The sequence below is a fragment of the Microplitis demolitor genome, chromosome 4, assembly GCF_026212275.2.
Source record: "Microplitis demolitor isolate Queensland-Clemson2020A chromosome 4, iyMicDemo2.1a, whole genome shotgun sequence".
NCBI classification, from domain to species: domain Eukaryota; kingdom Metazoa; phylum Arthropoda; class Insecta; order Hymenoptera; family Braconidae; genus Microplitis; species Microplitis demolitor.
Window position 1 is genome coordinate 4,020,369 of NC_068548.1, and position 15,778 is coordinate 4,036,146.

Genomic DNA, 15,778 nt, shown 5'->3' on the forward strand with positions numbered 1-15,778 from the left:
TACCACTTTTTAATTAAAAACAAAAAGTATACACTCAGTTTGATGTAGTGCCATCTTGAGTCAAGTTGCTCATAGTTTTTCGAATCATTCCTGATTTTTTGAACTCTCATAGATTTAGTTAAGACATTTTCTTTTTTTTTTTAATTATTCATATTTTATTTAATCATAAGAATTTTTTTTTAAGTACATAAGTGTAATGAGCCGAAGAGAATGCGGAACAAGATTACAAATGTCGTCTGTCAAGGTCATATTTAAAAATATATTTATAATAACTAAAAAAAATTTTTAATTTTTCAAATTTTTTCCAAATAAACAAAAAACGTCAACTTATTTTATTAACAAAACAAATTTTGTAAATTATTTTTTAATTCAATGAAGGTCACAATAAAAATGACCAACCAGCAATAATCGCAAAATATATAAAAATTTTTTATAATAAATTTTTTTAAAGTCTGAATTTAATTAAAAAGGTCAATATCCTTTTTGGAAAAACCGAATGATACTTTTTTTAACTAAAAAAAATTTTTGAAAAAACAGACATTTATATATTTATATTCCTTACAAATAAATAAATAAAACTCATAAATAAAAAAAAAAATTATTTAATTATTAAAAATATATTTGAATTTATTAACATAATAGATAAAGATATATTTGATAAATATATTAATTGATGTGAATTTAAGTTGCTACCGTGGTGCCACAATGACGAGGATAGTGAGCCCAAAAAATAAAAATAAAAAAAAAAAATTAAAATAATTCCAATGACGTCAAGGACCAAGAAATTTTTATTTGTACCGGATTTACATGGTATGAGATCGCAATCCAACGTTTGACTACACAATATATTAAAAGAAGGAAGCTCAAGAGAAATACGATGATATCGGGCCGAGATATACACAAATATATGTAAGAAAATAACGAATGGAATGGAAGATAGTTTTATTTGATTCTAAATGCGTAAACACGACGTCAGACGCGAGGTAGGTCGATTAAATAAAATTAAAAAAAAATATATAAAAAACATTTATACATGTATATATATAAAATGAAACGGAAAAGAGGGGAGATGGATCTTAACAGGGGTCATCGGTACATAAAACCGAAGCTGCTAACAAACATCAGCTCAGTTTGTATCCAACTGTCGTAATGATGAAATGATGATTATTATTATTATTTAAACAATTGAATATTGATTATTAATTTTTGAAATTACTTATATTTGTGTGAGTGAATTAATTGCTGTGTTTATTATTTATTGTGTTTTCAAAATGTATTATTGTAAAAATATTATTATTTTGGTCCTGGTGACTATTTTGATAATTCAAAATAATCCGATTAATGGATCGGCAATTCCTATGTGGGAATTTTTATCAAAAAATGAAAAAGTGAGTTTGCATTTTTTTTATTTTATTTATAATTTTTATACTTGAGAGACTGAGGCGGGAACAATGGCCAATTAGTTTTTGAATTTTTCGCTGAAGATATTTAATAATTTTGAGTTCTTCAGAGGCCAAGTTTATAATTTTAAAATTTTTTATATTTAAAATTTATACAGAAAAAAATAATAACCGCTCAAAAGCTAGATAAATTTTGGCCCTTATTCAGGATTTTAAAAAATGTTCTTAGCTAAAGAGAACAATTTTGAACCTAAGTATCTTTTTTTTCTGTAATACACTCTTTAACATCACGACTGAATTTTTTTTTTTCAATTTTTTTATGTAAAATGTTTATAAAATTATAATTCTTAAATGAAAAACAATAAAAACAATGATAAGATGAATTGTTTTTTTATTAATTTCTCATGACGTCTCTCTTTATACTTTCTCTGTACAATCTAGAACAATATCTAAACTCATCTTTGAGTTTAATGTACCTTATTTACTTAAAGATAATAACAATTGTTTTTTAAATAGATCGATTGAACTTTTTTCTTTTAATTATAAAAACAATATTATTAACATAAATTCGTGGGAAAAATGAACCATATATGCCATATATAGTCCACATATGAATTTGTGCTATATATAAGGATTATAAATGGCTAATTTTTATATATATCATATATGATCTTATTTTCATGGATATTAAGAGTAATTAAAATTTTATTTTCAAATTTATATATGCGGGCAAATTTCATACATGAGGTATATATGCCTCATATTTGTTTTATATATGCAATTTGTCCGCATATATATTTTTTTCGTATGGGTAACTACAGTCGTAATTTAATTATTGAGAACACGTTGAATTTTTAAAATAAATTTCAAATTGCAAATATGAAGTATATATGAAATTTGACCTATACGCTCTTTATATGATTCACATATGCTCCATATACTTTATCTATGCTCTATATACAGGCATATAACAAGTATATATGGCAAATTTTTATATCTGGTCATATATGATTCATTTTTCGCGGGTTATTTCATAATATTTGAATTTTATTATTCTACATTAGTATTTTTTAAAAATAAACATAAAAAAATTTCATTGATTGAGTAAAAAAAAATAATAACAATAATAAAATATTTACAAAAATCAAATACGATTGCAATCGGATACGCGCCATCAACGACGTGTGACATGCATGTTTAAATTATCCTGTTACACATTGTCGAGTTTCACCGGACGTGAGTAAAATTTACAAACAATAATTTACTATACATATATATATATATATATATATATATATATATATATATATATATATATATCAAATGTATAGTCTGTTTATTATACAATAATAAAATAACTAAACAATTAAAAAAAATAAAAACAAAAATTATATTTTATAAACATATATTCAACTCACGAAGGAATCACAAGTAGATCTACTGACCGACATATCTATTTATAACCATAAATCTAACGGTTAACCGGTATTTAAAAATAAAAGCTAATTTGTTCTTTACTTACTTTATTTTTGTTACAGATGAGTCATCTGTACCGACTATTCAGCAAAGAAGTCGCTAGTTATTGTGACGGTTCACCGAAACCCGATTGTACCAAAAATAATCTTGTTTCTGGTTTACAAAAATTGGCAAGTATGGATGAAAATCAATTAGATGAACTTGATCCATATCAACGGAATGCTGTATATAAAAGTATGTTTTTTTCCGATAATTTCTAACTCTCTTTTTCATTAATTAAAAAAAAATTATTGATCTTTAATTCCTTAACTGTTTTATTTATTTTTTTTTTTAAATAATTAATTATTAAAATTTAAATTTCAGTTTGGCGCGCATTGGTAGGAGAAAATCAATTTAATTCAAATGATCGATTTGATGCAACTGATTCGTATACTGAAGTTGATCCTTTAGGTAAATATTTTATTATAATTAATAATTAATTCTTTTAATTTATTATTAACTTTAGTATATATTTAAAAATAATAATAATGAAAGACATTGAGAATAAATGAGGTCACTTTTCTTAAAGAATCATTGACTCTTTCTTCAAGATCGTTGCTTTCACATTTTCTCTAGCGTATATATATATATATATATATATATATATATCCATTAATAAAAATTAATTTTTTTTTTTAAATAAATTTTATTAATAATAATTTCTTTTTTTTTTTAATGATTTTTTTATTACAAATTCAATTTTATTGTCAAGGTTTACGGGATGTATTATTATATCATTAGGAAGTAATGGAAAAATATTAAATATGTCGTTTACCTTGACCGAAATTATTTTTGCGGAAAGAAATAAATGAAATTTATTTTTTTTTGCTAATTAATTTAAAGAAATAATCAATTTAAATAATTAATAGTCATTAGCACCTTATAAAAATTCACTTTTTATTATTTCAATGATATAAAAGAAAACATGAAAAGATTTATGTGAAAGTTAGTTCTTTTATGGTTGACCGTCATTACTATTTTTTTGTGATCAAAAATTTTTTTTGGTAATGAACAGTATGATATTAAATATACGTCGAAAGAAGGCGTCGTAATTGCGGGTTTGAATTAATGATGGAAATTTAAGAACATGATAATTTTTTTTTAAGTACGCATTCAATTACACTTGTGGAGTTTTTAATTTTGGATCGAGATTAGTAAATTTCTCTTGCAGAAAATAACAAGATTTTACGATAGAGTAAAGAAAGTGATGATCGTAATTGGTTTACAATGGACTATCGGGATGAAAAATTAGAAAATGTATTATTTTTTTTACGATATTAATACTGTAATTTTTTAAATAAGGTAAAAGCCCCTATACCCGCTCAGTACCATTAGTCGCTCACTTTAGCTGTTTAAGGCGTTTTTTTATAATTTTTATAAAAAAAAATTACAACTAAAAATATTATTATTGATAAATAATTATTTGTGAATATAAATATATTAAAATATGATGTATCAAATTTTTTTATAATAGATTATAAATTTAAATTGAATGACTGTTTTCAAAATCCCGCTCGGCCGGGCATTTTTTACTTTAACGTTCATTCGTTAGATTAAATTTAGGCTACGTCAAATTTTTTAAGAATTGTTATAACCATATCTTATTAAATACATTTTTAAAATTTATGAAATTTTATATTATGAAAGAATAAAGTAGTATAATTTATAAATTATTTTCCAAATTAATAAACTTATCATAGTTTTATTGATATTGTCTTTGAGCGACTATAGGGCCATGTGTTGATCGAGTAATGGTACATGACAACTTTTAGTGAGCGACTATGGGTACACTCAAGGACCTTATTTAAAAAATTAATAATAATTAATTATCAACATTATTCTTGAAACTAAAATTTGATTCTAATACTCGAAACTTCAAAAAATAACTATAAATAAACAAATATGGTTTTTCATTTTATTTATTAATTTATATTGAGTGATTTAATCTCACTCCGATGAAAAGTGAACGGGTATAGGGGCTTTTACCTTAATTTAAAATCCAAAAAGTCTTTGTTAAAATTACAACGTTAAATAGTAAAAAATGTAACCTACATAGTAAATTTTAAAATAAGACATTTGAAAATTGATGCTAATAAAAATGTAGTCCACGATTATGATATTAACATCAAAAATTTTAGTGGAATTTTTTTTCCGTGTAAAATACCTCCACAAAATATATGAGATACTATATTAGAATTTGAAGAGATTTACCGTTGCCTAAATTTTTTTTTTAATATCAAGCATTAAATTATATATATGTACAATATTAATGATATTAATTTCTTACGTAATATAAATAAACTTGAAAATTCTATTGCATAAAAAATATTGAATTAATAAATTTTTTTTCTGTTTGCAGCAACCAGTGACAATGATGCAAATGATCTAGGCGAAGAATCATCTGTTATGAATGATTACGTAAGACCAATAGACAATGGTCCTTATTTGGTGGGACCAATGGTGATACGCGTATTACCTGACGGTCGTCCAGTACCAGGTGATGACAAAAGACCATTGCCACATGATGAAGATCTTGATGACTTACAAAATTATCGGGTACCATTAATATCTGAATTACAATCTCATAATAATAGATTGTCATCGTATAACAACAAAAAATTATACAATACAAATATAAATTCTTTACCCACATCAGCATCTCCAGTTTCTAGAGTACGATATTTAACTACTCCACACAATTATTATTATCGCAATCCGTTTTTTTATAATAGTAATAATATAAATCGAAAACCCGAATTATTGAGAAAAAATAACTATCGATTTTATTAAGATTCATAATTTAAATAAATATATTTTTCATTAAATAATATCCGAAAAAAAAAACGAAATTGACGATTGGTCTATCATAGTAAATTTCAAAATGATAAAAGTGCCAGATAATAATTTTAAAAAATCAATTCCATCATACGACCATGATCAGAATCATTTAAAAAATGCTGCGTTTATTTATTTATTATATATATATATTTTTTACATAAAACAAATTAATTATTTATAATTTGATTGAGTAATTAATAGGATCCTATACATCTAGTGGGATCGGTACTATACTAGATGTCGCTAGATGTATACAATAATTTATGTAATGAACGCACGAAGAAAAGCGCCATTAAATGTCTAAAGTCAGCGTTATGCAGTCGGTTATAAAACTAATTTACTTTATAATTATTAAAAAATATTTATACTTTATGGAGTTGGATAATTCGTTTAATACTATTCACCCAACAAAATTTGACTCAATAAAAAAAACGTCTACTTTGATGATATGTCGTATCAATTAATAGAAATAGGTAAGATTATAAAACTCAGCTGACGTTACAGTGATCTGCGCATGCGCGCGCAGATTAATTCAATGCGCATGCGTAGTCTAGAGATTTTGGTCATGTTAGTAAAACAGCTTAATTCAAATCCGCCTAATTCACTAAAATTTCATGACGTAATATAAAAAGTAGTGATTTCATATATTTTAAATCATACTTTTGACAAACCAGAAAAAATTGTATTTTAATATAAAATTTTACAGGCTGACTTTAGCCATTTGCTGGGGTATACTTTAGGCATGAATTACATAAAAAATTCAATTGATAATTTTTTGTCTTTTTTTAAGATGAAAATTGTTTAAATTAAGAGTTCAATTAATCATTGCTACAATTAATTTTTTTATACGCGTAATTATAAGATTCACTGTAAATAATCATTTATCACCAAATATTCATCATTGTAATTATTATTTAATTTAAATAATGTGATTTTGTGTTGAGGCTAATTGATAAGGTTATAAATTTATAATTAAAATTTTTTTTTTAATTATTGAAATTTAAATACATTATTTATATCGTATGGAAGTTTTGTTTTACAATAAATCAATTAATATTTTATTGTGATACTTAATTGAAAAAAAAAAAAAAAAAATTACATGTTTTCTAAAAAATTGTTTCATAAATTTTTGATTAATATTTAAAACTTGCTGAATAATATATAAAAATATTGATGCGATTAATAATAATGAAATTATCGGCTTTTACTAATTAAATAAAATATAAACACCAGCTTGTATTATTAGCTATTAGATAATTTTTATATAATTTAAATACACCACAATAAATGTAATGATGAAAATTAATTACTGTAAATAATGTAAAATCTACGATTTTAAATTTTAACTTTACGTTTATTGAATATTGTACATAGTATGTTTGTAATAAAAAAAAAAAAAATAATAAATATTTCAGTTTAATTTTTTTTCCAAATATACATGGAGTTTTTTCCATAAAAAGTGCACATAATTAGCATTGATCATTTTATATTTATGGTGAAACGTCACCAGTCTTCTTTCGTAAATTATTGCTCTAAAAAAAAATTTACGAATCAAGATGATTAAAAAAATGATTTATTCAATGATTAATGTACATCTATATAGTATTAAAATTGAATTGTTTTGAATCATTTCTAAACTTACTTCGTTCATACCCTCAACACCGCTCTCGTGGGCAATCGACAACTTACAGCACTAGTTATACAATATACTATTTTTCATACCATTGTCGAAACTTTATTTAAGCATTGATATGCGTGTGTTAAAATAACATTATCGCACGCAAAACATCTCAAACAGCAAACGACAACTTACCGTACAGAATAGTGCGCACTAAAATATACTATAGTAATCGGAGGGGGACCCTGTTTAAAAAATCGCATTGAATCCAATAGATCCTCATATATTCCTATAGAAATTTTATAAGAATGAATGAGTTCTATGAGAAGTGCTATAGTTAAGTATAGGGCCTTATACATACAGCTATAAGAATCTATGGGATTTTTTAAGCAGGGGAACGTCTTTAATAGAAGTATAAATCAACGGACTCATAACGCGACTCGACTGTGTTAAAAAAAGAAATCTACAACTCGGATGGTAAGTTGTCGATTGCCCACGAAAGCTAATGAGCACTCTCTTTATATATGCGCTCAATTTCGCTCTCGTGCACAATTGACAACTTACCGCACTTGTTGCACAATATATAATAATATATTTCACATGTTATTTATTGACATGAAAATTTTAATTACAACAATATATTACAATTAATATTAAATAAGTATTTCTGTTAAAAATTGATAATTAATAATACACATTATATAAATAAATTATACATTATTTTTAATATTAGTAATAAAGATAAATTACTAATAAAACACCCGAGTAAAAATATTTCGCTAGAATCATACAATTTTATTCAAAGAAGCCTCAATTTGGCTGAAATCATATCGAAGCCGCAAATTTTATTTAGAAAAGGCCGAAAATTGGCTGATAAATTGAGTCGGCTTATTTTCGGCCATAGTATTTCTTTTTTAATAAAATTATCGAATTACGAAAATTATCAAGTTTTCGGCCTAGATAGTTTTCAGTTTCGTGTTTACTACCTGGGCCTTTTATTGGCCACTTTTAGCTGAGGGAAAATTTTATCATTTTGGCTTGAAATTTGTTTACGAGAGCAATTATAATTAATTATTAAGTAGCTAAAATTGGCTTACCCTGGCGGATCTGAATCACAGTAATTTACGATGTTCGGAAGAATTACGTAACTTTACGGTAAATTGCAGTATTCTGCGGTAATGTACCGTGAAATTGCGGCATATTACTATAAAATAAAGTATTGCTCTGTAAAAACTGTAAAAATAAAAAAAGTATACGGTGCTTACGGTAAAAATTCCGAAAGTTACAGTGAATTTCCGTATTTTGCCGTAATTCTCCGTAAATTACTGCTGGCGATTGTAAATTACCGTGAAATGCAGCAAATTTGCCGTATAAAAGCCGTATTTTACGGTAATTTACAGTAGTGTGCGGTAATTTATTGTAATTCGGATTCGCCAGGGTACTTACTTAATTTAAACACGTGGTGAAGTACCATAAGTTAAAGAGTCGCCTAAATAAATTAAATTTCCTATTGAAACATTTTTAAAGTAGCATTTAGGGTTCAAATACCTAATATTACTACCTAAGCGTTAAGTTTCTTATCAGGTACACTATCCGAACACATATTAGTCCAATTAAATCTCAAATTATTCTACATACCTAAATTAATAAGTAATAAATAGAACAATGGCCACTATGAAGCTAAAATTAAGTCCCTTACTAAGTACTGCGCTTGATGCTCTAGTACCGTCAACTTTACCCTCATTTAATAAACTTCTCACTAAAGCTTTGCTGTCATGCGGACACTTGTAATAAGTATAACCAATAGTCCGTACTTCAAGAAATTGACGTAATTCCTGATAACAGCGCCATTTAAGTGGATTTTTACCGAATTCTAATACCTTTAGTCTTGGCAACTGCCGCCAATTTTTATCCTGTTCTGTTAAGTAACCGGTATAAATACATTGAAACTCATTTTCCTCAATATTGAGATACTGTAATTGGTGTAAATTATCAAAAGAGCCTGATTGTATCTCCATCAAATTATTTTTACTCAAATCTAACCAATAAAGTGATTTACAATCACGAAACCAACTATTACGTATTACTGTTAACCGATTGTCGGTAATAACTAATTTTTCAAGTTTATGGAGACCGTGAAATGCACGTGGATCGATGTCAGTAAGTGAACATCCGCGGATTGTTAATTCTGTTAAATTAGTAAAACGTGAGAAACTACCAGCTGTTAGATAAGGAATATGGCTGTCGTAAATTTCAATTGATCGCACATAACTTGGTATATTATTTATAATAAATTTATCACCATTACTACAACGGTAGTGGGTGCGTTCATGCGTTGTTGAACAAGTACCAGTTACATTGGTATAAATTTCAGGAACTGGAATGTCGGGATAAATTGTTGTTGATGAGGGTATCAGTACAGGTGGCGGAGTTGAAGTTCTGCAACAAGAATATAGAATATTTATTTTTGTAATAATTATAGTAATAGTATGGTAAAGATTACTATGTTAGTACGGTAACCACTACTAGAATATTATAGCAATGATTCTTAGAATATGAGGAATTCCTAAATGTAATGGTAATGATTACCAAAAATCCATGGTAGCGTTTACTATGATATTATGATAATGGTTACCATAATAATGCAGTAATGATTCACATGGTATGAAGACTTTTCAAATGTTACGGACCGTAAGATTAGTCGTGACTCACGGTAATAGTTACTATAGTACTACGGTAATCATTACAATAGAATTACAGTAACTTACCATGATATTATGGTAATGGTTACCATAACAGTGTAGTAATGGTTACTAAATTAGTATGATATTAGTAACCATTATTATAATATCAAGAATCTCTAAATGTTCTGGTAATAGTTACCATAGTACATGGTAACAACTACCATAGTAGTAGGAGAACGATTACCATAATAACGACATAGCAATTACTACCATTATATTACAGTAACTTTTACGTTAAAATAATGACACCCATATAGATAAGAATGGTAACCCCATAAACTTTAATTAACCCTTTCCTGAAAGCGTGTGTCGAAATGAATCGATGTGCATGCGCCTCCTACTGTTTTTTCTGCCCCTTCTCTTCTCAACAGGCTAGCGCTCTTTCGCTTTAAGGGGTTACGCTACCAAACCTCTTTCTTACACTCAAAAAAATAATCGGGACTATCTTTGTTGCACTCGTAAAGTAAATGAAAATTTTAAAACAATTTTTCTCGGAGACGAATCAGAATTTTTGAAAATACGAAATTTCTAGCCCTTTGTTAAGGTTTTAAAAAACGCTAAAGACTTTTTATTTTAGGTTTTTAGTGTTTGTCCGTGAATGAAATTGATTTGAAAATCGGTTACCGTTACCCCTTAAGACGAAGATGTACGATTCAAATTGAGAGTAGGGACTCAAGGTCAACCAGGAAAGGGTTAAATAAACTCTCTATTTTAGCATTCCATCAATAATTATCAATTATTCCGTATTAAAATCAGTATATCACCGTTTTAATTAACATTAATTACTGAGTATATTATCATTATTAGACATTCAACTTTATCTACTAAAATTTTTTTTTCCCGTGTACTTCTTATGGGTGCAATTATGATTATGACTTAATTATAAATAAGAAAGTTATCATAAGTTAAATTATAATGTTAAATATGTTATTTCATATGAATAATTTTGACTTACTTGGGCCGATCGACGTGACATCCCCCCCAAGTGGACATGCCGTTATTATGTAAGACTGAATCCAAACAACCATTTGGACAATTAATAGAACGATCTTCAATAAAACGTTGTAGTCGCGTTGCACATAAACAAGTCCATGGATTACCCGTGACATTTAATTCCCGTAAATGACGTAATTTTTCAAGTTGTTCAACTCCAATGCAATTCATACTATTATCTGATATGTCAAGACTTGTCAAAAACGGTAAACAATCAAATACACTATTATCAATACGTGCAATATTATTTTTCGATAAATCTAAATGACGCAAATTTCTCATATCACGTCCAAACCAATCAGAATTAACAGTTTCAATATTATTGTCACGTATAATAAGACTTTCTAGATTATATAAACTTGCAAATGCACCATTATGTATTGTATTAATTTCACAATTACGTATTTCAAGTCTACGTAAGTAACCATTGAATTTACGTAAAAAATCATATTGTAAATTATTTAATACATAATTTGTCATTATTATCGTTTCAATATTTGATGGTATTTTCTGTAGATCAACTAGTGTTCCTTGTGTACATACGTACGTTAAACCTTTAAGATGATTATAACGGGAGTTGTGATAATAGTATTGTGATTGCACTGAACGACAACCCCCTAAATTAGCAATTGGTGATGATGTTGTTTCAATTATAACAGGAACTGCCGGTGTTGTCGGTCGCTCTACTGGTTTGTGAGCGTGAACTTCATACCCCCAACTCCAACGAACTCGGCCGATTGATGATGAATTATAATAGTTCTATAATAAAAAATATTTAGATTTAATTATTCATCTAATAAATATTAGTTTTCAGTAATTACGCTATTATTGAGGTGTGTCGTTTCTAACTGCTTATTAAGCTAGAATGTAACCAATAAAAACTAAGAGCAATTTTATAGTAAATTACTATTTACACTAAGACAATACTTTTATAATACGTTCACTACTTATGATATAATGTCATAAAAAAAAAAATTATCTATCACTAAATGTGAAATTTTTTTTTATTTAGGGCTCAAATTTTGACAGGCTTCTTATTTTATTTGACTGCGAGGATGAAAACAGCTGATAAAAAAAAACAGTTCGAAACGATCGTTGTGTCGACACACCCTAGTAATTAAATTACTACGTAGCTATGATTTATGATCTCATACGATTACAATTATATGAGTTAAATAGTCGATTATCTATAAAAGGACATATTCAAGAAAATGAAAGTCATTATAATAAATTTTATTTTTAAAAATGGTATTTTGAATACTCGTAAAATATTCAATCCAAAATTCGAATCTAATAAAGTATTCGTGTTATTCATTAATTAGGGAATCATTTGAAATTCATTAATAATCGAATCATTTTAAAGTTTTTGAGTTATTGATAAATCATGGTTTTCATATTTTCAAATTATTCATAAAATCTAAATTATTATCAATTATTGTAATGAATTTTTTAGTTTCTTTTAAGATCGGTTATCATTCTCTATTTATTTGTAAATTTATGAAAAAAACTCAACACCAGTAGCCCAATTATGGATGTGATGAATCGAAATAAGGCTTAAAATGGTAACAAAAATTAGCCAATTAATCATCGTGCGGTGATGAACGTTTATTATGAACTTGTAGAAGTCAAGCTTATTTTTAAACGAACATGAGTCATCAGTGATCATTTAAAAATTAGCGACGACCTTAATTGTAAATAATGACACACAATAGCAAACTTTTAAATTTACTCACATTTTCTATAACCGGACGTCTGATTGCCGTCGAATCATTTTCATCAATACAACCACTTCCAGCGATACGACTGTTGCTAATTTCATAACCGATCCGGTTCCTTATCAACCAACTTTCGAGATTATGCCTACAAGAACAGTACCACGGATTTTCACCAGCCTCAATACGTTGAAGTAATCGTAAATGTTCAAGGTTCTCTAATGGCAAACAATTAATTTTATTAGAACGTAGATCTAATTGCCTTAAATTGCGTAAATGGTTAAACGCCCCAAATTCAAAAGTTTCAATCGAATCATGTTCTAAAATAAGATCCGTCAATCGCGTGAGATCTTGGAACCAGTAATTAGCAACAATCGTTAATTGCGCACCCGAAATTGTTAAACGTTCAAGTTTATGTAATCCAGCGAATGCTTCGGGTTCTATTGTTTTGACCCCACAATTTTTCAACATTATACTTCTCAGACTATTGCCGAATCTAAAGAACGTGTACCGTTTCAATCTCGGAATATGGACATCGAATATTTCAATCCATCCGATTTCATCTGGTAGCCGGTCTAAGTATGAAACACTTGTTGCTGTAGCTTCTCGCCATTCAATTTTGTTTTGATAAAAAAAATCATCAGTTTTATCAAATTGTTGATTGTGTTTCTCTACATTAGGCAATGGGGGATATTTGATAACAGCCATGCAATCATAAACCCGATGACTATTGCGTTCTGAATAAGTTTCATTGTATTGCCATGATGATGATGATGATGATGATGATACCGAACTCTGCCATCTTTTCTGTCGCCCATAAGTCCTTAAATCATTGGACACTTCTTCATGTTTAATTTTGTGTTTTTCCAACAAATTTTCCAATGCACTTCGACAATCACAGAGCCATGGATTGTCATCAATACGAATAGTTTTGAGTCTACTCATCCCTGCCAAAACATCAATTGGCAAACAATCCAAATCATTGTTTCTCAAATTAAGCGACTCCAATTTTTGACTCAACAATTGAAATACTTCTGGTTCAACATAACTAAGTCCGACAGAATCTAACGTCAGTAATTTCAAATTTCTTATATGTTTGAACATCGACGCACGGGCAACATGCATCTTTGTATTGGACATTATCAGCCATTCTAAGTTATTCAGTCCACGAAACGCATCTTTATTTATTTCACGTAACTCACAATTGTAAAACGTCAACTTTTTCAATTCCGTAAATCGTTTGAAGGCATCTGGTGGAATATAATGCAAATGTGAAACAGTAAATTCAATCCATTCTACGTTGTTTGGTACATCATCAAGATCTCTTAAGTCACCATGGATGCAAACGTAAGCTATTGGTTGGCGTACATGACGTTCAGTATCTAATGGTGCCAATGTACATTTTCCATCAACTAAATTTAAGTATGCCAAAAAATATATCAAGGATAAGTATATTACTGAGATCATATTTGAATTTAGATGATATTTATTTTAGTAACCAAACACTTTCCCGCTTCACTGATCAATTTGTAGTAAATATATAATATGAACATTTGAAGCTAAATGATATGTTTAATTAACTCACTCGATGTTAATTTAATTAAATTGTTTATAATAAGTTAACTGCACATGAAAGACAAGCTTGTTGATTTTATATGAAGGTTTCAGTACTAGCTTATTATTATTATGCAATACCACTTGCACCGAATTAGGTACAATCAAGGTCTTTGTTTTATATGACGTTTGTTTACCTTCGCGAAACTGCACCACTAATGGACTTATTTAAGTACATACTTGAATATTTATTTATTTAAGGCACTAATTTAAATTTGAATATTTCACCTTTTCGCGGGTTTTTTTTTATTTTGTTTTTACACTCAAATAATCCGAAGAAATGGAAAGTTGACTGTTTTCAGAAGAAATAGCGCGAGTTTACTGCAACAGAATGTGACTGATGATAAAATGAAAGAGGGTATTACTTTTAAAATAGTATGACACACCCTGTAGATGGATATTGGATAAATTAATTGATGGATGAGAGAGCAAAAAGTAAATTAAAACATTAAACGTATCGACCTAGTGACTGAGATCTTTTTGTGAGCACGCGAGATTATATAAACCCGTAAGGACAAGGTTAAATTTCCTCCTACATCAGAGAGCGTCATTCTATCTTTAGTAACTAAACGCATATGTAGATGTATATGTAATAGTAATAGATATATAGAGTAATGATGCAGTTTAGTTAAGTCCATACTGCATATTTGGCATAACAACTTTTCACACTTTACTTTTACCTGGGATTTGATAATTATTGTTCTTGTTGTTGTTGGTTGTGTTGGTGTTGGTGCCGAGATAAATCGTTGGTAATTTTTTTTTTTTTTTTTTTTATTAAACAAGGACAAGAGGGTCATTAAAAGTTGTATTATTGAAATTGTATGAGAAATTGCGCCTTAATTTGATGACAATTTTATTGCGTTTTTTTTTTTTTAGTTATTATTTGATGGATATTTTTGAGGTAATGTTGAAATAATGTGGAGTTATTTTTAAAATAATGAGAGTATGAATTATTTTTCATTGTAATTTTGTAAAAAAAAAAATGTGAAAAATTTGGGTAATGAAATTTTTCATGTTAATGCAAAATATTATGTATTTTTTTTTACGTACATTTGGAATTTGAAAAAAATTCGGTGACAAGATTTTTGAAAATTTGAATCTGAAAAAATATCAATTTTTTGCAAAAAATTATTTAAAAAAAAAAAAAAGAAAAAAAACTAATTTAGATCTTACGAGATTGCATGAGATTATCGTAGATCTGATTTTTTAAATTTAAGAACTATATCGCTAGCAATAGATCTTAGATCTAAACAATTTAAAAAATTTTTTTTGATAAGGCCCGGAAATTTCTATAAAAATCAAAATTTTGAACTTTAACAATTTGACAACTCACTTTTTTTTTGC

The 15,778-nt window shown here is 27.5% G+C and overlaps 2 protein-coding genes across 2 annotated transcripts; one reads left to right on the top strand and one right to left on the bottom strand.

Moving 5' to 3' along the window:
* Nucleotides 1-1,118: 1,118 nt before the first annotated feature.
* Nucleotides 1,119-6,197, top strand: LOC103574904 (rhythmically expressed gene 5 protein). The gene is made up of 4 exons (XM_008554467.3): nt 1,119-1,388; nt 2,939-3,110; nt 3,240-3,326; nt 5,275-6,197. The coding sequence occupies exons 1-4, from the start codon at nt 1,272-1,274 to the stop codon at nt 5,703-5,705; spliced, it is 807 nt and encodes a 268-aa protein (XP_008552689.2). The 5' UTR covers nt 1,119-1,271; the 3' UTR covers nt 5,706-6,197.
* A 1,874-nt stretch (nt 6,198-8,071) lies between these two features.
* On the bottom strand, nt 8,072-14,879 carry LOC103574862 (slit homolog 2 protein). The gene is made up of 3 exons (XM_008554409.2): nt 12,842-14,879; nt 11,071-11,867; nt 8,072-9,810 (listed from the first exon to the last, which is right to left on the bottom strand). Exons 1-3 carry the CDS (start codon nt 14,285-14,287, stop codon nt 9,015-9,017), a joined length of 3,039 nt encoding a protein of 1,012 aa, XP_008552631.1. The 5' UTR covers nt 14,288-14,879; the 3' UTR covers nt 8,072-9,014.
* Between the last annotated feature and the right edge of the window lie 899 nt (nt 14,880-15,778).